This window comes from Oxyura jamaicensis, chromosome 17 (assembly GCF_011077185.1).
Source record: "Oxyura jamaicensis isolate SHBP4307 breed ruddy duck chromosome 17, BPBGC_Ojam_1.0, whole genome shotgun sequence".
Classification (NCBI taxonomy): domain Eukaryota; kingdom Metazoa; phylum Chordata; class Aves; order Anseriformes; family Anatidae; genus Oxyura; species Oxyura jamaicensis.
This window is the reverse complement of record NC_048909.1, coordinates 6,211,743-6,235,958: the sequence shown is the minus strand read 5'-3', so window position 1 is coordinate 6,235,958 and position 24,216 is coordinate 6,211,743. Positions and strand designations below refer to the sequence as shown.

The following is a 24,216-nucleotide window of genomic DNA, read 5'->3' as shown; positions in this document are numbered from 1 at the left end:
CATATTTAAATAAACATTTAATTCCAGAAATCTAGTTCACTGGACCCTTTTGATCTTCCAGGGAAGAAGAAAAATGGTTTTGTTCCTTTTCTTTCCCAATAAAAAAGGCTCTGCCTCTTTGCCGGGGCTTCTCTGATTTGTGGAGGCATTATATCCATTGCTCTCCAGTGAGCGTTCAGTCTTGCCACAAACATTTCCAGGTGAGAGTGGGAATTTAGCTGTGACTTGCTGTTTCAGCCAGACAGAAATTTGATAGCCTGGAGCTCCCCTAAGCTGCTGTCATACTCCTCAGCATTCACCTTGACGGGGAATGGATGTTGTAGCCGCATCCAGCTGTAAAGTTTTCGGCGGATAAGCGGAAACAGCCTGTTCCAGAGCAGTGTTTGTGTCTAGCTGCTGTATTCACAAGAATGATGACATCCTTACAGCGCTTGGCTTTTGGTTTTGTTCCTCATCCCAGCATCTGCAGGTGTTCGGAGTATTGATTTGGCTCTGCCCGGTACCTTTGGGTGGCTGTCCTACGCAGCCACTTCCCATCAGGTCACGTTGAGACACAATTTTATCAGAGCTTTACCTTTCAAGCAGCTGGCACTGAACGTTAAAAAGGTGTGTGTGGGGGGGGTTATTTTTTAATTTGGTCATTTGAGGGGGAAAAATGCATCGTTGTGGTTGGAGGTGCTGGTGCACTTGGGTAAGGCAGGTATGTTTTGTTTGTCTTTGTTTTATTTTAAAACTTTCCTACTTCAGTAGGAGGACAAAGGAACTGGAAGCTTGGGGAAAACATTCCCTCTGACACAGAACTGTGCCTTGCGATGTCCGTAGTGAATGCTTTGGTTTAACTGGAAGGCTTGGCAGATGTTTTTGATGCTAATTGTTTATACACTGAAACTAAGTCTGCTGTGACCCTAGCAAATAGTGCACTGTATATGCATGCAGGAGCACACAGAGGTACCAGATACAGTAGTTTCCCTTCACTGAATAATCTGAAAACCAGATACGTTTCTGTAAGGCTGGATAAGGATATTGACAGTTCTATTTTAATATGCAAGGGGGGGTCAATAGTGGATGGATGAGGCTCCAAAGAAATCTTCTGCCAGGCCACAGGTGCTGTGGGTACTGTGCGTGTACTCTGCTGGAGCTGGCTGCCTTAAGTCGAGATTTATTTTCCTTTAGAAGAAGAGAAACAAAAAACATCTTTAGAAGGCTGCATTTGAAATGTCCGGAGCTCACCACAGCCCTGGAGAGATCTGAAATGAGTGCTGAGGTGCTGCTTTGTTCCTGAGCCCGTGCTTGTGCTTTCCAACATTTGCACGTTACAGCTGCCTCCTGTTTGAGCTCTTTCTGCCCAGGTTTGGGAAAGGTGGTTCATCCAAGGGGGTGGGAACGTGGATCCCTGGCCAGCACGTGGATGGGGCATCGTGAAAAAAATGTAAGGGATGCTGCTGAACACAGCAGTTGGTGGGTGTCTGTGCAGAGGGCTGGGACAGCCCCTCCCTGCAGACATTTTTCTGGCCACTGAGCTGTGGGGAAGGGAGCAGCAGCCAGACAGTGATGGGGAAAAGGGCACGGGGTTCACAATTGCATGGTTTAGGACTCAGACAACTTGTGAAGTTCCTTTGGCAACCTTAGTTTTGCTTTTATGTCTTTTGTCCAGCATTAATGACACAAAGTAGCTGTGGCTGGACCAAATTTCCCTTCCTCTTTTTTTAAGACAGAAGCAGCTTACACCAAAGAGGAAAGCGATCCTGGACTGGCACGTGGAGGGTTCCCTCGGTTCCCTCACATGCTGCGGTAGCAAAGCCATGGCTCTGTAAATCAGGGCGTCAGGGAAACACAGAGAAGCAGGGCAGGTAATTAAAGCGTAACACAACTTTCTCACCCCGTGGGAAGCAACACCTCCTCTACCCTCCGCTTGGTTGCGGGGTTGAAGTGGTGTGCCAGATCTGTGGATGGTGCTGTGTGGTGCTGTATTGCACACAGTGCTGCTCTGCCGACACTCTGGCCTTGCAATTAAGCTCTAGATTGACCTAAAAAGGCTTCCCTGTCCTTGAGACCATTAATCTAAGAATCTCTTCTTCCTCTCTCTAGCTGAGCCAAAAAGTTGACTAGCTTCTGGACAGCTTCTTCATCACCTGTTAGCCCAGATCATTGGAAATAGCCTCATCTAGGAACCACGAGGATTTGCAGTTGTGCAGCTCATAGTAGGTGGTACTTCTAACTTGAAGCAGTTATACAGAGAACTAAGCTCAGATTGCTGTTCTGCTTAACAATTTCAGTTGTTCTTTGTCAGCACTTACTTACTACCAGCACTTAGTAAAACCAGGCAGAGATTTATCAGTATTAGCATTGCTAACCTGAAATAGAAACAGCACAACCAAACGAGTGAGCGAAGGCAGGGAACTGAAGCCAAGGTGAGCAATAACTAGGAGAAAAATAAAATGAGCTTTACATACAGCAGATATGCTGAGCATGACCCAGAATACAGGATGCTATTTACTTTGGTCATTCTGGAAGGTGGAGAGGGGCCACTGGCACTGATGTGCTACGGAATAAGGCTGTGACTGGGTGAGCAAGGGGTCACAAAGATAAGCTGCGGGGTGAAGTCCCCGTACGTTGGCCCTGCATCACTGAAGGAAGAGTTATTTATTTCTCCTTTGCATGGGCTGAGGTGTGACATGTGCATCATAAGGTAAGTGTGTGGTGCAGCTCACTGCAGGGTACTTGTCATCTGTGTAGCACAGCCTCAGAACTGTCTGTAAGGCCATAGCCCAAGCAGGAGAGTAGGCGACAGAGCAGCAGCTCGTGTAAACCGAAGTCCCTAGTACTTGCAGAACACTGGGGGAGGGAGCAATAATCTAAATAGCGAGGCTAGCTCCATCAGTCCAATGCAGGAACGGTTCTTTCCTCTTTCTACAATGAGCAAGAGACCTGATAAAATAGAGGGAAAAGGAAGTGATTTGCAAAAAGAGCTGATACAGCTCAGCCCTAACATTTGGCTGACATTGACAATGGGTCACAGAGCTAGCTGCAGGGAGAGGTGCTCAGAAAACACCAGACACCTACTATGGGAGGCAGAGAGAGGCAACAATGAGGTCAGATTTCCAATGAAATATAGATGCAGAACTAAGCTTTTGAGTGCTTTAATGGATAGAGAATAACAAAAAGTACCGCTCTGGTTTTGCCAGTGCAGTGCTCGAGCCGTTTGTCTAGACACTATATAATCCATCCCTAGGGGAGGTAGTTTGTTAACGTCTCCTGGAATGCTACAAACTGTTCTGCAGTTGCTGAGGTTACGGGGTTTGTTTGCTAGATGCAAGTTTTGACGGTTGACTTCAAGTTGCTAGAGAACGAGCTGCGTGTCCTTATTAACCCAGCTCCAGCTCTGTTTCTTCAGATACTCCAAGATTCAGCTAACGTGGTCTCATTTGCCAAACTGGCAGAGAGCCGCCCGCCTCTTCCAGCCCCGCAGCCCTGGGGGCAGCGTTCCTATCACCTACCTCTTTTAGCAACCCCGTTGTTCACAAGGGCAGAACTCGCCAGCCTGTTAGTTAGCGTTTCCTGGCACGCGGCAGCAACGCTGCTGTCTGCACTGTGCCCACGAGCAAAGCTATGCACACGAGTGTTATCAGAGGAGAGGATGGAATCAGTAATGAAATCGCCAGCCCCCCAAGGCTGACAGAAAAACACCCAGGCTCTGAGATCAGCTCCATGGAACTTCAGCCTCTCCCCTCACATGTTACTTTCATCACACTGATGGTCATGGATAGCACCTGCTTCCTGGACAACACAGGCTTTCTGAGACAGCCAGCTGAAACTCAGCAAATGAAGCAACACGAACAGGAAATCTTCGTAAACAGAGGCTGGAAGGGGAGGGTGCAAGTGCAGTATGATTTCATGGACTGGGCTACTGCTGCTGCTCAGAAGGATCTGTTATTGGGAGGCCTCCTGGCAGCAAGAAACTTGGTTTTTGTGTGTGTTTTTTGATTAACACCGTAAGTGCCATGGAAACTGTCAGACCCTCTGGCCCTGCAGGCAGCAGTCATGCAACTCGTTGAATGCACATATATTTATTGTAACACATTTTTAGCACAGAGTTTAACACTTAAGCACGGGAGTGTTATTACAATCTGTACAGCATCCTCCGAACAGCACAGACAACACAGACATGCAGCCCTACAGGCTCTGCAGCAGCTTCAAAGAAGGCTGCAGTGGCTAACAAAGCTTAAAACAACGAGAAATCCCAACAGTGGCTCATTCTTTGACCTCCCCTCGGGCCTGGCTGGGTATGTACAAGCATCCAATAAACAGGATAGTAAAACTATCATGCTGAACCATTTACAGACACTCTTTTTAAAGAAGAATTTGCTGTTGGCAGCAAACATTTGGTCTAAAAAATCTGAAGGCCACGTTTTTCTTTTCTAACTCTGATCTCCTACACGCTTTTCCACTTTTTATCTGTGAGTCAAAGAGCAGCCTTCCTCTTCCCCCTCCTTTTCTTTCCCTTTTCATGTGGGGAGCTCAGAGCCCCAGACTACCGTGGGGTGGCCAGACTTGGTGCTGTGGACTCATGCAGGTTCCAGCGCCACGATGAGCACACGCTTCGGGTCCTCAGCCCAAGAAAGGTCACGTCTGCCTTGCCAGCTCTGCCTCGCTCTGATTCCACTAAAGCTCACTGAAACATTTGCAAATGTGTACAAGATTATGCTATTGCCTTGCTGGCTTAGCTGGAGGAAGAACTTTTGAGAATAGCCTTGCTAAGAAAAGTAGTGTTTAGCCTCTTGTCTTTGTGCCTCTCTGTTGGCTGTATCAGATACTCTATGGCTGCGTTAGCGGCAGTAGGTTAGGGAGCTAGTTATTTCTGTTCGTTAAATGAGCCACTGTATACACAAGTAACATCTGCATTGAGAAGCTAGAATGACCTCAGCACACAGGTGGGGGCTTGTTTGCAGAAAGCAGCTCGTTCCTAAAAAGCTGCTTCAACAGCCTGGACCTGCTCAACCAGGCACCTTCCCCAGCACTGAATTAGTGCCCTAGCCGAGGCTGACCCATCTGAATAGGCCCTGTGCAAACAACGGGCTCCTCCTCCTCCTTCACACACCCTTTGTTTCTCAGGACAGCTGTGGAGACAGGTCTAGGCTTACAGCAGGGTCCTTCTGAGAAGAGAGGCTGGGCTTATGATCCAGACCAAGAACCCTAAAGCCTGCAACAGAGCAGTCCTGTATCCTGCTCCAAGGAAATCTAACCATCAAACAGCTCTGAGTTGAAGCTGCTCACGTCCCAACCCTGGGGGTTTAATACCTGGAAGGCTGCATCCCATATCTACAGAGCTGCCAGGAGCTTTAGAGGAAACAGTACAGCGGGAAGCCAGGGTGCAGGAGAACTTGTCTTCCAGCTTTGTTCTCTGAAAACATGCTGAACACCTGACATCAGATACAAGGAGAAGAAAAGTCTGCCAGGGTGGTGAAGGTGTGACTTTAGGGCTTGGGGGAGAAAGAAACAGCTTATTTCAAAATTTCTGAGTTGCAACTGAAGTTGCAGGAATTAGATAAAGAGCAAAACTAGGAAGTTGTGACAGCTGTGCACCATCAGCACAAAACTACAAGGAGACCTTGTGGCTTTAGTTAACTTCAAATAAACAGGTTTCTCTAGTTGCAACACTGCTCACTGGAAACATAAATAACATTTCATTTTATCTTTACACATTTGGGTTAAAAAGGAAAGTGCCAAAAGCAAAACCTGCAAAGGAGCAGAGAGATTCAGTTTGCTCGGGGCAAGCTGGGAGTGCTGATTTCTTGTAAGCAAACAAAAGGGAGAGGTCAAAACATATCCTAGTGACGTTTCGCTGCAGTCTCACCACCATTTTTTCCCCCTACTGGGGCTGCAAAGATGAATTACAGAGAAATTATTTCTCCCAGTCTTTCCCAGCACTACCCCTATATTCAAAGCCCCGTGAAAGGATGGCAGAGGAAACCTGCCTTCCCCAGCAGGGGTGGTGGGAGCTGCACACACCTCGAGTACCAGATAAAGGAAGCGTTTTGACTCCTCAGGGTTCCCCAGCCATCCATCCCCACGCGGACATATTTGTGCCATACCTTCCCTGCCCCCTCCTGCACAGATCACACAGCCCGGGTCTCCGCTTCAATCTTCTGCTCCCCGTGTAGGTTTTCCAGTTCTTGGACCTGGGCCACGTTCTGTCTGATAGCAATCTCTGGCCCCCCTCCGTACAGTGTGCTTAAATAAATCCATGTCTCCTCGGAAATCTGCCCATAATCGGCACCTGAAAAGGACAGCAGACGTGCAGGTAAGCAGACGTGCAGCCAGCAGGCCTTTGATCCACGCAGCCATCGGACAGAAAGGCTGCTACATCACAGCATGGAGGACATCTTCCCAAAAGCAAGGCACACCTGGTGCCTGCGGCTGCCCCGTCCAAGTCACCCAAAGCCCACGCCCGGTGGCAGCCCTGCACCAGAGCTGCAGCAGCAGCGGCCTCCTCCAGCCCTCTGCAGTGCCACCTGCTGCTGGAAGCCACCGAGGCTCCACAGCACTTCAGCTGATGGCTTTGGGATCCTGCTGCAGTCACTTCTCCCTGTCCTCAAAGGGAACTGAGCAGCAGCAGGCCACAACAGCAGGGCCTGCCTGACCCTCTCTCATGCACAGCAGTGAAGGAACTCTGGCAGCCCAAGGGGCCTTCTCAGACACACCACTCCCAGGCAGCTGGGGCTCCACCGCTTCACAGAGACTAAAAATGCTCCTCTAAGCTGTCTTAGGAGGGACAAAAAGTGGTCAAAACACAAATCAGGGACAGCAGAGACCTTTGCTAATGAAGGTTACAGAGGAGGAGAACAGAAATGACTGCTTTGAGAGAGAACTGAGATACAAATGCAATCTTCATCTGCTTGGCCGGAAAGCCCAGCAGTCCAGTGAGGACAGCATAAGCAATGCTATTTCACAAGCTGGACCTCAGCAGATGTTGAGTAAAGACAAAGCAAGAGCAACACAAGATCACAGATACAACACTGGGAAAGGGAAATGATGGAAAGGATCTGGGGAACAGCAACAGCAGGAGATGAGGACAGGGATTTGCTGTAAGAGGTCAGTCACATCAGCAAGTTGATCATGCAGGAGCTGCCAACGGAGAAGCGAGATGGCTCACTCGGGGCAGTCAGCACAGAGAACAGTGCAGCAAACTGTCCTCTGCAACACCATCTTGTTCTGATCCTGCTTCATTACAGACAGACAGACCCAGTGGAATATTCTCCCTCAAGTTTTACAAGCACTACGAGATGGCAAGGACATGCCCTACCCTGCTTAACTTGCACGTGGCCGCCTGCTTTCGTGAGTGCAATCTTGCTGTTGTCAATTGGTCCAGGAGGTTCTGTAAGAGAAGAATAAACACGTTTAAAACCATTCTGCATTCCTTGTTGCCACCCAATTCAGCTCATTTCCCTGGGGGACCTGCAGGCAGGCTGGGTGCCTGGACTCCATGCAGCCTCCAGTCTGTCAGGTAGAGCGCTCACGGAGGAGGTACGCCGAGCATACACGCTTATTTCCATTCTACCTCTCACCACCACCAGTCTCCAGAGGTCTCTGGCTCCTTACCATTATCTTTCCCCTTGACAAAGGCTTCCCACTCGCGGAACCACTGCATGCTGATACAGTAGATGACACTTGGAGACTCCTCTGCCTGGAAAGCCTTGTTCAGCTGGGAGAGCAGAGGAGAACAGAGGAGAACAGGAAAGATTTAGTCACTGCTGAGATCTGCAGGAGCCCCTTCCATTAACTGTAAAGCAGCCTTTCCACTCTTCAGAACTACCCTTTGTAATTCCACCACCTTCTTCACAACCTGTTCCTGCTAACTAGAGCAGGCAAGAGATCAGGATGGCTTCAAACTTCACGTCTCTGCACAGTCACACACAGCATTATCGTGTTCCAGCTGCCCCTCCCCATGGTGTTAGTATGTGGAACCCCAAGATGAGTCTCCTGACCATGTTCTAGATCATGTTTGAAAAATGAGGGTGACAGTCTTCCACTGACTGTCTGTGGCAGATCTCCATTTCCCACCTCAACCTCTTGCCGTTACCTCCAGATCCTTCCCATACAAACCTTGATGAAGGTGTCGATTTCAATTCTCCTGCGTTTGGCAAGTGCTTCAATCTCCACTTGGCAAATGGAGCACACGTAGAGATGGTTCACAGCAGGGCCACCCCCAAACCTGAGCACAGGAAGAGAGGGAGAGGAATGCAGAACTGCAAGGAAATGGAAGTGCTTCCCAGCCCCGAATACCACACAGATGGATTCTTACACTACTCCAGGCCAGCGGGGAAGGAGGTGCATCTGCAGCTATTCTCTGAATGGAGAGTGCTGCCTTTATGCAACACAGAGTGGGTCTCAACACTGTTCTGGGACAACGCACTGACACAGCTCCTTTTGGTTTAGATCAGTAGGCTCTACCAAATACAAGTCTTCGGCAGTCCACACCAAGTACTGCAAACTTTTAATGTGCCACTGGAAGGCACGGGTGTCTTAGTGCCTGAGGTGGGAATACCCCATGCAGACTATCTAATAAAACAAAATACATTGGGACAAATAACAAAATGGTAATATTTACCTGTTGTAGAGATACTCCCACACGTTCTGGGGCAGAATCAGAACCAGGTCATCAATATAATGGTATTTATTAGGAGGGATCCCTGTGAAAGAAAGGCAAGGAGGAGAATTAAACAGGGAACTCGTCATTGCTGGATAGACACAAATAGCAAAAAGAGAGATCTTCCTTGCTGAAAACTCCCCGATTCCAGAATCTGCTTCCTCTGCTAACGGAAGACCCTCAAGAGTTTATTGATTTTGAAAGTTTCTCAATTCACAGCCTCGATTTCTAATCAAGTGCTTCATTTCCAATTGGAGATACACAAACACAAGGGCTCCCAAGCACGACAGATGTAAGAAAACAGTAAAACGTGCTATCAGGTCCCGTCAGTAGTGTGTGCCCCATTGTCCAAACACTGAAGGACAACCTTGCAGATAGGGTAACACAGATCAACATTGTCTTATGTGCTTTCTACAGGTTTGTTTTTAAAAACAAGTAGAGAACTGAATACTGTTGTTTCCCTGCACTACCCATTCCTCCGGTCCTCTGATCAGCAGGACAATGGGGTAATTTTCTCATCTCTCCCTGAGCGGGCTGGAGCTTCTGCAAATGAAGCCGATCCTACCAAAGCATGCACTGTAACAGATCTACAGCTGAAGCTTTTTTCTGCATTTGTTATTGCACCAGGAAGCAAAAAGGTATAGCTGAATGTTGCTTTTCCCAGGTTCAGCAGCACTGCTTTACCTCCGTGAGAGCACAGAAAGGTGTGATTGGTAATGGGACCAGGCTCTGCAAAGGTGTTGAATTTGTTGAGCCATTCTCGAGAAATGTAGAACTGGAGTAAACTGTGCTCCTTCATGCTGGCAAGGGACACAACTTTCTGACGCTCTCGCACAGCCTCTTCACTGCTTTTCCTTAAGGAGAGAAAGAAAGAGAAAATGAAGCAATTCCTGAACTAGTTTTGAAGCAACGAAGCAATTCCTGAATTAGTTTTCCACCAACATTTCTAGGTATTCTGCAGCCATGAAGGGACTGCTGCATCTGGGGCGCTGCTCACCTGTAGAACAAGACATAGGCTTCTGCATTCTGCACCACGGTCTCATGGACTTCGGTGACGTACTGGTCATCAAACTCGTACCACTGGCCATTGATCACGTTCTGACAGTAGGCTATGTAATGGCCACCTGCATCAAAAAGAAATACCACACAGCTGAGATTCAGAGTGCAGGCGGAACTCGGGCCTGGGATAAGGCCAGCAGCACAACAGGATTAGTTGCTAGCAGAAATAGGAGAGAGAACAAATTAATAATAGTAATAATAATTCCTGTTCAGGCAAGCTTTGCAGGAGCAGGGGAGTCTGTCACTGTCGCCATGGTTTGCCTTCCCTGGAAAGGGCCGCTAGGCCAACCCATGGGTGAGGCCACAGCAGCTGCAGAGAATCCGTCAGAAGCTGTCTAGTTCACTCTTCAAAGGGCAGAGGCTGAGCAAGGCTGGGAAATGGAGGAGCAGGCCTTACACTGCACTTTATCCCAGAAGAGGGATAGCAGAACACACTCTGCCTTGCTCATACTCGCCTCGTTCCTGTTCACCTCTGCCACATACTCACAGGAAGAAGGACTTACTGCCTGCCGTGCCGTGATGGCAGATGACTGACAGCAGGTCGTAGGTGGTGATCTGGGAGACACACTCCTTGGCTAGGAAAGGTCGCAGGTCCAGCCCTTCCAAGGGGAAGGAGACGTGACTGTTGATCTTGAAGGAATACATCACCTCATGCCGGAACCGTTTCAAGTGGATGCAGAGAATCTAAAAGACCAAAGACAGAGAACACCAAAGTGCAGTTTTGCTGTGGGTATTCTGATCCAACAGCATATCTCTGTGCATCTGATCTTTGCAAAGCTTTCTTTCCTTTTAGCCATAAATCCTGCTGGCTCATCAGCTTAAAACTGGAAAGTCTCTTCTGGTCTAGATACAGGATTTTGCCACCAAAACAAACTGAAATTTCAGTTCTACAGCCAGCCTTACCTCCTCAAACAGCGGCTGCTGAAAGAAAACTAAGAAACAAGGTGCTCTTACTCACCTCTGGTAGCCGGAGGACTTTGCAGTACTTCACTCCATTCCTCAATCTGAGGGAGAGAGAAACTAGCTGTGAGCAAACTCTAAAGCAAAGGGATGCCAAAAGGCAAGGCAACTGTCTGGCTGCATCTTGCTCACTTTGAAATCCAAGACAAATGCTGACTTTCAGCAGCAACAAATTCAGGCTTTTTGCAACATCCCTCCCAAATGAGGCACGGCATGAGCAGTTTCTCAGGCCTCTTCTTCCTAACGCAGTAACTAAAATGCCACGTCCCTGGCCACATACTTCTTCCTTTCTTTTCCTCCCTGAAGCCAGCACTTCTCCTACCTGCAGTCAGTGACTTCTCGAGACTCAGTATAAGAAACTCAGTATAAGACAAGGCAGATCTTACATGACACTCAGCAGAAGAAATGTCCCGGCAGAGGATTTGGCAATATGTTTAACAGTAGTATAAAGAAATAAATTCCCAGAGGTACAATGCAGGTAAAGCAGACTTACTTTTTACACCGTTCACAACTGTACATGTTGTCCCCTGTAGACGAAGAGAAGAAAGCCGTTACACAGTTACTCAGAGCACACAACTCTGATACGAATACATTTCCATCTCATGCAGACAGATCACATTAAGTTGATCCTGACACTATTCTAAGGGTGAGAAGAGATCCAAAGAACTAATTCCACCAGTAAGTGTAGGCAAGAGAAGGGAATCAACTAGGAGAAAAATTCACACAGAAGTGAATACAGCAAATTGTTTAAGTCCTCTAGGACTTAGGGAACGAATGGAGAAAGCAAAGAATCCAAGAAGCCTAAAGATCCGTGGCACTTAAAGACAACTAACAGCTATGTCTGCTCCTTGCTAAGAACAGTCTCATCCAGATTCAAAATGAAAAATCACCCTTGAGCACATGGAAAAACTCCTTTCTGCTCAGAGAAGCTGAACTGTCAAGTATTGGTAGTGTCAGATCCGAAGTGAAATACTAGAACATGCTTTCCAGACTTAATCCATGCCCAAAATGCATGTGAAATATGTTGCAATTTTTCTTGTTTCTGGCTGTCAGACCCCACCGAAGCCAACTCACCTTTCAACTCATCTGCTGCAAAAAAGGCAGCAAGACAGTCCTCCAGCGTCACAACAGGACCCCAAAACCAGCTAGGAATACAGGACACCACAAATCTGCAAAGAGATCAAGAGTTACATGTAAAATAGCTGAACACTCTGGCTTACAAAACCCCACACGGACAGGCGTTCTTCTAAGCTCATCACACGCCCGTGGCACAGGGAAAGCACAATTTCTCCCAGCTGATAATCCTATTCTAATTGCTCAAACTGGAAGCGATTTGAAGAACTACACTGGTAATTCACTTGCTCTGGAGGGTAAGACAGCGCTAAAGGCAGAACTGAGGGATTATCATTTGCACACGAAATCTCACGGTGAAATGACAGAAGTAGAACAGCAGCAGCTGGCTTACGTGAAAAGGCCAAAACAGACCCGTGAGGTACCACACACCGTCCTTGTCCAAGGAATGGTTACAACTGGCATTTCTGCTGTGAGCACCACTGGCTAGGGACAGCTGCCTTCCAGACACTGCAGGGCAAACCCCAGAAGAAAGAGGTCCCGCACAGGGAACACACCTCCGGATATACTCCATGATGAAAGCAATCCAGCCTTGTGAGGCATAGTTGTCCCCACACGCCCCTGTCTTAGCTGGCACGTTTTGGTAGATGGCAGAGTGCAGCTTGGCCAGGTCCTCCTTCCCAGGGATTGGGAGTGACAGGTCCTGGAATGTCTCCACTGTTGTAGAAACCTGGAAATATCCAAGAGGAAGAGTCTTGGGTTTCCTGTGCATGTAACAGAGCTGGGGCCTGACTTTCATCATCACCTTTTATCACTGCTTAGATTTTGTCTGGGCTAGAAACCTGGCCTGGCACTAAGAGCAACTCTCCCTGGCTAATTATTGAATAAACTGCTGTCAGCAGGAAGACTTCCGTCGTGTTTGTAGCACTGGAATCTGTTCTCTGATGTGAATGTGATATTGCTAGACCAACTAAGTGACACAGATAAACAGAGCACTATGGAGGCAGACAATTCCTTGGCACAGCAGGTCTCTCACAGCTCCTCCACCACCCACCTATCAACATTTTAGCTGGCCTCCAAAATGCCTCCCACAGTACTTGGCAATAGGAGCTCCATTTCCAAAGAAGAGGTCTACGAGCTAGAAGACTGTACTCTTGGACTAACAGCTACCAGGAGACTCACTCTGTCACAGGTGAGGCACTGCACCAGGCTGAGAATGGAGCCATCAAAGATGTCAGAAATCACACTGCGGTAACGAAGTTCTTTCTTCTTTTTCCCAGAAGCCTGCATCTGGGCTGAAAGAGAGACAGACCAGCACGTAGCAGCTCTTTCCCAGTCTCTGCTCTCAAGCAGAGTCACGCAGACTCGCAATAACACAGGACAAGAACTGACTGATCCTGTGTGTTTTGCTCTAAGCTTTACACTTGACTTCCTCTCCCCCTCACCTGTCCGTGTATTTTGTCCCTTTTTTCCCCTCTAGAATTTACCAGGTGTTCACCAGGTGCCTTGTGCTGGAGAAGACTCCACAGCAGGGACTGGCCAAACACAGAGCTTTGTTTAATAACAAACCTCCTTCCCTACGCACATAGGCATGGAGACAGAGTGCTTTTCATCAGGCCAGGACATCTGCGGCTGTGCTGACCTCAGCCAAGGGGCCGGGGCACAGTTTTGGACAGAATGGTATTATTGAACAGCTGTAGGGACGGTGGTATAAGCACATGTCATTGTGTTTGCTGGCTATGCAATGCTGAGATTTCGTTCTGCAGTTTGCTTGGGACAAAGAGGACAGTTTGACACAACAGAAGCCAGGCTCCACTCCGAAGGGTAACAATGCTCCCGACACCAGACTGACATCTGCAGCTTAATTCTATTACCGTGAGCCCAAGACATCTAGGAGCCCAGAAGCTCTCTTTCAGTAAAACATCATCTTACAGTTCCCTGACCACACGCTATGATTGCGAGCCTGGCAGACAAACGTTTACACACCTCCACACTCCCCTAAAGGGACAGAGCTCGTGCCTAGGACTTCGTAGCTCTTTTATTAATAACAAACACAGCATGCAGACAAAGACATGGAAATCATTTTGTGCCCCAATATAAGAGCATACTAGAACAGCCGTTGTATCCACAGCTTGACTTTACCTGCAGGCTTACTGTAGTCTTTGCCTGGTATGATTTTATAAAGCACTGATATTCCAGGGGGATCAGCACTTCTTACAACTGTTAACCAAGGATCATGAAATACTTCTTTCCTCTTTGAACCCCTCCTCCACATGCTGCCCTTCGCCTCCCAGCATACCCCGACCCCTTTGCACTACCTTTCTTGAGCACATAGGAAGGTCCGAGCCTGGCAGGACTGGAGCGAGGAGGGCTGCTGGAGAGCTTGGAGTGCATTTCGTGATGGACAGGACTGCAGGGGCGTGAGGAGCAGCGCACATAGGCATCGTTGTCAGGTTCTGTTTGGGAAAAAGGGGAGGCAGAAGAGCAGCAGTGAAAACCTGTTATGAAAGCCAAGTCTGTTAGAGTCAGGGTCAGCCCAGCTCTGTGTTCCACCACAGAATCTTTCTCAGCACTCACAGTTCAGATGTTATGAATTGTCTTACTTGCATGGCTTGGCAGATACAGCTCTCAGAGCATGGATAAGAGTGCATACAGAGCTATACTGAACAGCTAATAATTATATATAGAGAAAAAAAAAACTGCTATTTTTTCACACTTGTGACTAATTAGGTTTTACAGCTTGCTCCTGTATCCCTAATCCACATAAACAACATTGCTGCCTTCAGTGCCAGTTGGCAGAATAAGACTCTTACATAAAGAAGTGTTGAAAGATCAGATATGTTCAGCTGGGGGTGACTCCACACCTACACCTTAACAGCTGCTCTTTTCCCTAACACACCGAAATGCACAAACTGTGCATCACCCTCTTCTCTCCATTGTCTGTAGTCCAACATTAATGAACATTTTCTTCCATGTCTTTTTTCCACTGCCAACATTTCCCCAGGCCAGCCTACCAGATAAAGCAATGTATATATATAAAACTTCTTTCTTCAATTAGGAAAATGCACAAATACTGCATCTGCAGGCTGGGCAGAGGCAGCTATTGCTGCCTCAGGATGTTGGCTTCGCTCAGCTCCGTAAGCACTTCAGCCTGACTAAGCACCTCCCTGGCTCACTTACGTTTTCTTACAGAAGCAAGTGTGCACAAAGGCAGAAGCAACGCCAGAGACAATGCAGAGAGTCTTGGATGTAAAATCTTTTGAAACCCACAGAAGGAACACACACACGGTGTGCTGTTTGCCACTGCATTACACCACCACCCCAGAGCAGGACAATACCGTATCTCACAAATAACGTGACTGGAAGAGGTTTGTACCTGGTGTCCTGCATGGGCTGGCAGGACGGGGAGCCGGAAGCATCTCGGGCGAGGCTCTACCATCCACTGGCATCATAGTAGTGTCCACATCTGCATCCTCATCCACCTGCTCCGAGTTGCTGCGCCGATGGCCACAGGAGAACTTTCTGTCCTTCATCCTCTCTTTCTCAGAGATCCCTCTCCCGGCTTCATCCTGGATCAACAACTCTGTCTCTGCCAGGGAGCTGCTGCCCACGCCCCCTGCGGTCCGGCTTTGACCATCTCCTTCACCCCTGTCACTGCTCGAGTCACAGGAGAGGAACTCGTCTTCTGAAGGACTTCGGTCACCCTCTCGCTTGTCATCCTGGTCACTGGTATCCAAATCTCTCGTCTCTGCAACAATTGGTTCCTTCAGTTCTTCGTGAAGCTGGTCCATCAGGCAGCGCAGGAACTCCTGAGTGTCCTGAGAACCAGGAGTATTTCCACGTTAGCATCCATCCAGAAACAGGGCAAACAAAGGGCAAAATACGGATATAGCTCCGTTCATAGCCTCTTTCAATGCTGCCCACAAGTTATCCAGCTCCGTAACGCACGGAGACCCTCCTAAAGCAGAGTTGGAGATGTATTTTTATCTGAACATCTTCAGCTGAAAAACACAGAGGAAAACTAGAGAGCAGCTGCAACATGCAAACCACTATCTTATTTATCAGGGTTTTACCACTGATAAGAAGCAGGAGACCAGGAGAAAGCTGAGCAAGGCAGCAGGCCATAGAAAACAGACTCCTAACCACAAAACAATTTTCATGAACACTGATGTCTGCTTATAGGAATCCCTTCCTTAGAGAGGGCAGATTAAAATCTTTAATAAATAGGGAATGGAACCAGAAACCAAAGACTATACAGTCAAGGTGCAAGCTCCTAAATTTGCAATGCGAGGTAAGAGAAGTGATGTTGCCTTCAAAGGAACTGCTGAAAGCGACTTGGTATTTTGACAATTGCAGAAAGTTAATTACGATGTTTCTGTTATTTTAAAGAAGCTTGGCTTTCAGCCTGCCCCGTCTTCCTTTCAACTCTATCTCTTAGCAGCTGAGTTTTCCAATCCAGCATACTTCACATCAAAGATAAATATAGAAATTCTTCCATTAATCATTATTTTTATCCTCTGTTTTGACTTGCTGTCAGAATCACAGTTTAGATATACTTTCTACTGTCATTTCTTTTGTAAATTTTCAAATCAAACCTAGTTTGATGTTTACATTTTATTCTAAAGAATAAACACTGGAGAGCATGATAAATACTTCAAAGAAACAGATACTATCTTTCAAATGAGATTTAGTCAGCTGTAATCCCCCAGAAAAAGAATATAGATCATCGGTATTTTTAACTTCTTTGTACAGATTAACCCAGGTTTCGCAGCTATACTATGAATAAACAACACCCAACCTATACTGTACGTATCAATAGATCTCAAAGCCCTTCATAAAGGAGGTCACCATCATAATTTTAGAGGTGATAAAGCCGACACAGGAAGATGCACTGACTTGGAACCAGCAAGCCAGAGGCAGAGCCTGGAAGAGAACCCATTCTCCTGAATTCCACCCAAGTGCTCTATCAGGCCACTAATATTGACACAAGACAGGCATGACGCCTGAGCTCTAGCTCTTCTCTCTATACACAGGCACCACCACTGCAGGAAGGAAAAAAAAAAAATCACCATCTTTGTAATAATGGCATGTTTGTGTTGAGGCCCCACCTGCTGTGCATAGCCTCGGAACATGGGGTTGACGAGTTTAATTCCATGAGATAGACTGCTTGGAACAACATAACTCGGGCTGTTTAAATACGGAGAAAAAAAAAAAAAAAGTTAGTTTGCTTATCAGGCCTGGAGCCAGCTTGTGTAATAAGCAACAGAACAGGGTGTGGTCGCTAGTTAAAGAGGACAAAAAATAATTATGCACCTGCAAATCCTGGTCTTAGTTTCTCTATTAGCTGGGTGACATACAAATTAAGAGAAGGAAAACATCTTAGTCATTTCGGCCTATCCTTCCAGAGAGAATCGTCCCTCGAGCACGTTTAATTTAAAGCTCTGTCCACACTTTGAATTGTCTCAAGTGATTCTCTCCACAGCAGGGTTTTGCAGTTAGTTACTCGGTTTCCTTTTGCAGCAGCATGTCTGTCTCAAAATCTGGGTGGGCTGGCCAGGGACCAGTCAATGAGGTAAGTCAAAACCAATAATAAATTGGTATTTTTCTGCTTCAAAGTCTGCAGCCTGCTACAGAAAGTTACAGTTCACGTTTGCTCTGCATCTTACTTATCCCTTGTTAAAAACTAACCTGAAACAAACATCAAACCAGAAATCTAAACAGTATTGCATTTTTTTTCCTCAATCAACTACAGTTGCACAGAACAGATGTTCAAATTTCAACAGAGCTGCGTTATTTTTCACTGTGCTTTGAACCAGTCTGGAAGGTGATCTGGCAATACTTCCCAATAGCAAACACTTCCCAAAAAGCCACCTGCATTTTCCACTCTGGTAAAATCTCACTGTCAGCTCTGTACCACATCCAAATCATCAGTCCCTCTGCTAATCAAGAGCCGTGCCTTCAAGTGCTGGTCAGTCTGGGCAACAGACTCAGATATAGCCAAGAGAGTTCTCTTATCCCACAGTTTTTTAGTTCTCTGCCAGCAGAAAAAGTATATATATTTTAAAAAATCTCTTCCTTTTAAAAGTTACTAAAATTAAGAATGTATTCTTTTGATCACTGACAACAACAGGCACCCAAAGCAGCATATGGGATCTCCTGGATACAGGAAAATCCACGCATACCTGGCTATGTAGGGTTTGGCTGCCTTAGAAGTTGCACTTGTCACTGAAGATCCCATTTCTTTTTGCTGATGCCATATTTCAGAACCAACATACGTATGAAAACTGTCCAGATTAGATTAGGGAGCGACCACTCACCGTTTCTTATGCCAAACCTCAGACACCAGCTTCTGGTAACTTTTGCACAGTGCTGGTTTCTTATCTGTGCGGACCAGTCCACCACATTCCAGAAAAAACTGTGTGAGAGGTGGGCTACGAGGAAAAAACAAAGAATTCAGTGCACAGACTTCCCATTTGCCTCTATTTAAGGATTTATCAAAACTTAAATGCACGTCTTTTTGAAAACATGCTTAGGATTCTGCTTTTAAATCAAGGGAAGAAGTGATTTCAGATGCAGACTTAGTTTCTAACTTAAATTAAAAACGCTGATGTGAATCTGTACCAGGTATAGAGAAGAGATCCTGAAACTAGTTTTCAGCAGGATGGCTACGGAATATTTTAGGGTATGAGCTGTTACAGTGATATCACCAGGGAGAACAGAAAGACACGACATGCTTTCCCGTGTGATAAATACATTTCTGTCAAAGTGGAAAGGAGTTTTCCATTATAAGACTTGTTTCTAGATAAATAAATGGCCACAGGTTCACTCATTTTCTACTGTAAAACGTCTATTTTCACTCATTTTCCTACTGTAAAACTTCTGTTTTCCTGAGCACTACATTTTTCATATTCCTTTGTCTGCACCTAGCCTGGCTGATTTCTCTTTGCATGACTCACAGGGGACTCAGATCAGAGGTGCCACTTTTGATATTTAGTGAAGTCTAGTAAAGACTCAACTGAAAGGCCCTAATGCCTACCAGTTAGAGAGAGCCTGAAGTGCTGCATTCATGTAGCAGGAGTTCCCAAGATTTTTCATTCCAGTAAGGCCTAAAGCACAAACAAGAGAAGCATGAAACTTTCCAGAAGTGCTGCTTTCTACATTCCTTCCCAGAGGAGAGGGAATCTGGCCCTTGCTAGGTAGGCTCTGCACTCTGCTCCTAGGAACCTCTCAGTGCAGGTCCTAGAGATTGCAGAGTTACCCTCACAGCCCTTTCATCAACTCGATGCAGAGTTACCTCTTGGTTTCAAATCATCATCCTCGGATTCGGATTCGCCTTCATCAGCCACTGCAATTGGAACGGCCTTCAAAGGGTGAGCAGGCAATGGAGAATCCTAGATCAAAGACAGGAAGGTAAGCATCAGCGAGAGTCCTGCTTCAAAAGATGAGTTATGAGGGATATCATCTTATACGTAAATCCAGCCAGCCTTTAGAAAAGCATATTCAGGAGAGAAGAACCAGTTGCGCTGTCTGTCCTTCTCAGTAATGCACGCAGGAAATAGAAATGATACAATTATTGCTTCCAGGATGCATGATGAAAGAGGCATCGGGAATATGCAGCAGTGTCACAAGTGCATGTGTTCCCAGCCCGACAGCTAAAATTTTGCTCGGCCATGCAATGGAAATTAAGATGTCACAGCTGCTGTCGTTCCTCCCCGAAACAGATGCCCCACAGAAGAGGCTAGGAAAGGTTGAAAAAAATCAGAATGGATATTGAAGTCATTTGGAAGTCGTCCTGTGGGGAGGGTCTGTAAGACAAAGCTACTGGAATACGACTACGGTTTGCCATCTCCAGTGAAAGAGTTCTGATCACAACAACAGCCTGGACAATAGTGGAAATTTCTTGGCTAATTTTGCAAGAGGTAAACTAAAACCCTGTTAAGCATTCAACCCTGTCGTGCTGTGACAGAGACCCACCGGTTCAGTGAACTTCACTGGCGGTGACTGCGCGTGCGCTGCCAGCCGCTGGTCCAAGAACACCTCCTTCTCACAGGCGTAACACCAGACCCGGAAGGTGGTCAGATTCACTGTCAGGTTGTGCTTTTTGGCCTAGAAATTGAGAGGTGAAATAAGGATTTGACAGCTGGCTCCAACTGAAGCACCAGATTACTGTAGAGGAGGATTAGGGAAAGGGAAAAACAATTCTCTCTGTCTTAAGGTGGACAACAGAGAAAAGCTCACCTGCGCGTGAAGCGTGCTATGGTCAGCAAAGGACTCCCCACAACCAACGTAAGGACAACCGAGCTGGTGGGAGAAAGAGCAAAAGTACAGTGGCACACCAAATTAAACCCATCACAGAACAGTCTGCAACAGCAGTCCTACCAGCACCTGCAACTTCAGAACTGATCTTGCCATTTTTCAAGCCTTTTTCTTTTTTCCAGGGCCCAGAATAAGACAGAAGTTTGGAATTGCTTAATTTAAGAAAGAAAACCTGCAAACCCTGCATGGGTTTGCACCCACGTAACCTCCCCATTCCAAGGCAACTGCTCCAACAGGCAGCTCATTTGCCAAATCTCCAAATGCCTGGGCATTCCAGTGTAAAAATAAACCGCCCCTGCCCACCCTCATGCCTTTTGTCATTCCTTTCTGCCTCGCTGCCCTGAGCACCTGCCCTCTCTTCTGAGGTCTCACACTTGCAGCCTCCCTTCACAGCTGCCAACGGAGGCAGTCAATGGTGGGGATTTTATTCATTCCTACTGGGGCTATCGTGGGGAAATCACCTATGAGAAGCAAACTGTTAAACCTCGGTGTATTCTGACAGCATTAGCTTTTAATCTCGGGAGACTTTTTCTTGGAATCCATCAAAAAACAATGGGTATTTCTACTGCAAAGCCCCCTCCTTATTTTCATTTTTTTTCTGGTCAAATAAATCTTTTCATATTTTTATTTCGATTTATATTTAAGAAATACCCCACCATATTAATACACAGGAATAGCAAGCCATGTTTACCTGAAGACAAGCCCAGAGATTTGGTCCCACAGCTCCACATGACTGGCAGGTTCCCTGCATATTCAAGATAAAAGAAGGTTTGTTTGCTTGTTTGTACGTTTAAGTAATCCAGTCCTTCAAGACTGGGAAACTTCTCAACGAGACGGGCCTCCCCAGCCTGCAGCTCCCAGTATTTCATTTCTTAAACCCCTGCTTCCAATTAAATGTACAATTTGCAGTGTGTTAGGTAAGTGACACATTTGAGCAGGATACAGCGTCAGTGAGAGAGACACCAGCTGGGACTGACAGCGGCTTACTTCATGGGACACGTGCAAGGTTCTCTTCTCTACAGAGACAGGCAGCATTTTCTTTGAAAAGCAAACATGCAAAAGCATGCACAATAGCAAAAAGGGAAAGGACTGACAACCAGAACACCCTGTACCTTGGATTTGAGCAGCAGATCATCCCTGGTCACCTCTCCTATGGAATCCAGGTGAGGACAGATGTCTCTCGTATCCCCCATTCTCACCTGTGTGAGGGTGTTTTCCTAGGACAAGAAAGGAGAGCTCTCCTCAGTCACATGGCAAAATTGCTCTCACAGGCTGCAAGAAGAGAAATTAGCTTGTTTTGTATATTGGGGATTAAAATATTCATCCTCAAGGTTCAACGAGATCAAAACAAATCTAGATCTGGACCCAGTGACATCAGCTAGCACAGTTCCGACCCCTTGTTGAGTGGCTGCGTTACGATATTGTAGGTAAGCGAGCAAGGGAATGGGGTGTGGAGGAAACACACGAACAAAGCTAATAACGTGTGTAACGTGGAACGTGCGTTCAGAAACATAGGAGGGTGCTCAGCACGCAGGGACAGCTTCAGGAGCACTGCTGCTGACTTGGTTTCAGGTAAGCTATCGAGCCAAGGGACGATTTGCTGTAGCTGGTAAAATCACACCACAAAATGAAAGCAGTGGCACAGCGAGCCACTGACCACCCTCTTCTTAATCTCAGACTCCCAGACTGATCACGTAGCATCTCTGACCGATGCAGGGGCCTAAAGCAGTAAATAAAAACTGCCATTAATTCACACACGCCTTACCTACATACCTGAACTGGGCTTACATGCCCTGGATACACGGGACTCCCTTAACCTGACCAGACTGATCAACTCCACTTTCCCCCTAGAAAATGGGCTTTATGTTCTAGCTCAGCAGGCAGGGTGGGAAAACAAACGTGGTGGTCTGAACGTAATTCCTCTTGCCAAACATAAACACGCAGCACGAAGAGATACAAATCTAATTAGCTTGTTTGCATGAAACTCAGATTAAAGGAAAAGGGCGCTGCAGCCCAAGACAGGTACTTAGCATACGGTGTCTGGGGGCCTCGAGGTGCCCGCACCGTGCTGATCTGGATCTAACATTTAGTTCCTTCTTACACTGCTTTATCAAACATTAAAAATGATTGTTTTAATGAAGCTGTGCAAGAGGGAATAAGAGTTAAAAGATCTGTAACTGATAACCAGTCTTCAGCCTCTGAGGAGTTTATCATTTCATATAGGTTTTAACGAGTCACAAAACTCTCGAAGACTGTACGCAACCTAACACCCTGTTCCACCCATCTCATGCATCCAAGCGCTGCAAGTACAGCAGATTTCAGAGCTGCATGCTTACGAGCACAATAAACACTTTCATGGTGGTCCATGGGCACATTAAAGACTTGAAACACGTCTCAGAAACGTGCAGCTACAAAAGGAAGATGAAAAGGGTTTGTGTTTCTTAAGCATAGATCAAGTAACCTCACTTGTGACCGTTAAAAAACAAAGATAAGTAATATTAACAACACAAACCAGGATCCAAAATATTGCTATTGGCTGGAAATGAAGCAGACGTGAAAAGCTTACATCATTACCAAAAAAAAAATCATCAACAATTCGGATGAACTTGAAGTTAACAACGGTTGCTACTCTGTTCTTTTCACCGTTTGGGGACATTGGAAAGAATTTCCATTGCTACCTGGTCTGAATCGCTAACAGTAGAGAGAAAAAAAAAGGAGAGGGTAAACAAATCAGCCATTTCAGCACCACTTATCCTGGGAGCTGAAAAGCTTGCCTAGCACCTTGCCTTGGCAGAAGACAAACCTCAAGGATAATTTTGTAACAGTGTTTTTGCAACACTCTTTGGAACCAAACCGGAGGAGCAAAGCAAAACCGGAGGGGGAAGGAATCGTATTTACATCCTACAAACACAGCACGGGTTGGAACCAGGATCACAGCAGCCTGCGAAGAGATGCTTAACAAACAACCAAGTAACGTCACACAGCTTCGCAGACAGGCAAAACAGCATCACGTACCACACACTGATTTAACAGACAAGTGGCAAGACCGCTGTATCTGGCTAACACAGAAAACTGGGGCACGTTCAGACTCAGAGATCCTGCTACAAAACTGACTCCTAGTATCAGTGCCATTTTTGCTATTTCACCTTCCCTGGTTTCTTATCCCTTTCCCAAAAGAGGCTTTGCAGAAAACCCAATGAGCAAAATATTGCTTTAAAACGAACTCCAGGCCCCCTGATCTCCACCAGTTTAAGCTAACTGGGGACTGCTTTTGGAACAGGCTACGTTAAGTACAGGCTTGTGGATGGTTTTAAGGCATTCCACGGGACCACCCCTCCACTCCAAATTAAAACCATGCCTTTCAGCTTTCCAGCACCGGGATGCTGAGCTTCCCACCTACAGTTTCCTTTTCTACATAAAAGAGCAAAAACGTCATTTTCACCTCTCAGCCCTGACCGAATGCATCAGAAAGGTTCGAGCTGTGGCTGTCCAGAAGAAAGCATTAAATCCCTGCCTCCCCATGGCTCTGACCCAGGAGCTTTACCTGGCCCAAAGAGCTCTCAAACGCTGCTCAGGAAACTAGGAATTTAATAACAAAAGCACTGCCAGAAAGCTTAGCTCTGCTTGTCAAAATGTATTGAGTATGACGAGAAAAGAAGTTACCTTAGAACAAGTCCTCCAGCCTGTCTCTCTCCAGAAGCGCTGGGGAAGAACAGTACGTGAACATGTCAGAACAATTCCACGGCAACTGCAACCTACTTTCGCTCGCTTCAGTCGCTGCCAAAATCAGCGGCTCTGCCTGCACGGCAACACGTTTCTCTTTTTATTTTCATTTCAAACCAACTGCTTGGTCTGGCACCAGAACGAAAGCCAGTTTTCACCAGTTCAGATTCAGAGAGCGCAGATTCGGAGGGGGAACAAGTAAGAAACAAATAAAAACAAGCCGGGTACAAACAAAAAAAAAAAACAAGCCCCAGCGCTGCTTTCAGGAGGCAAGCACCGGATCTGCTCGCTCATCCCGCACAATCCACCACGATGAGCTGCGGCCGCAGCGAGGCAGGGATTCCTTACCGAAGAGGATTACTTACCGAAGCGCCCTGCGGACCAGAAAGAGCCAGAAACCAGGCGTTCCTCGGCGCGACGTGGGCTCTGCTTTCCTCGCG

The 24,216-nt window shown here is 46.7% G+C and overlaps 1 protein-coding gene across 2 annotated transcripts; it reads right to left on the bottom strand.

Annotated features, from left to right (window-relative positions):
- On the bottom strand, positions 1-24,216 carry USP20 (ubiquitin specific peptidase 20). 2 transcript variants are annotated; one of them, XM_035341426.1, is made up of 26 exons: positions 24,142-24,216; positions 23,717-23,755; positions 21,166-21,270; positions 20,745-20,798; positions 19,976-20,038; positions 19,712-19,843; positions 19,032-19,128; positions 18,774-18,843; positions 18,055-18,168; positions 16,846-16,924; positions 15,114-15,555; positions 14,056-14,193; positions 12,920-13,032; positions 12,295-12,467; positions 11,741-11,835; positions 11,160-11,193; positions 10,665-10,710; positions 10,210-10,390; positions 9,645-9,771; positions 9,332-9,501; positions 8,609-8,690; positions 8,104-8,212; positions 7,600-7,702; positions 7,304-7,375; positions 6,093-6,277; positions 1-1,167 (listed from the first exon to the last, which is right to left on the bottom strand). In XM_035341426.1, exons 3-25 carry the CDS (start codon positions 21,244-21,246, stop codon positions 6,117-6,119), a joined length of 2,736 nt encoding a protein of 911 aa, XP_035197317.1. In that variant the 5' UTR covers positions 21,247-21,270; positions 23,717-23,755; positions 24,142-24,216; the 3' UTR covers positions 1-1,167; positions 6,093-6,116. The 2 variants fall into 2 exon arrangements, with proteins under 2 accessions (XP_035197317.1, XP_035197316.1); XM_035341425.1 differs by lacking the exon at positions 1-1,167 and having other exon boundaries at positions 4,049-6,277.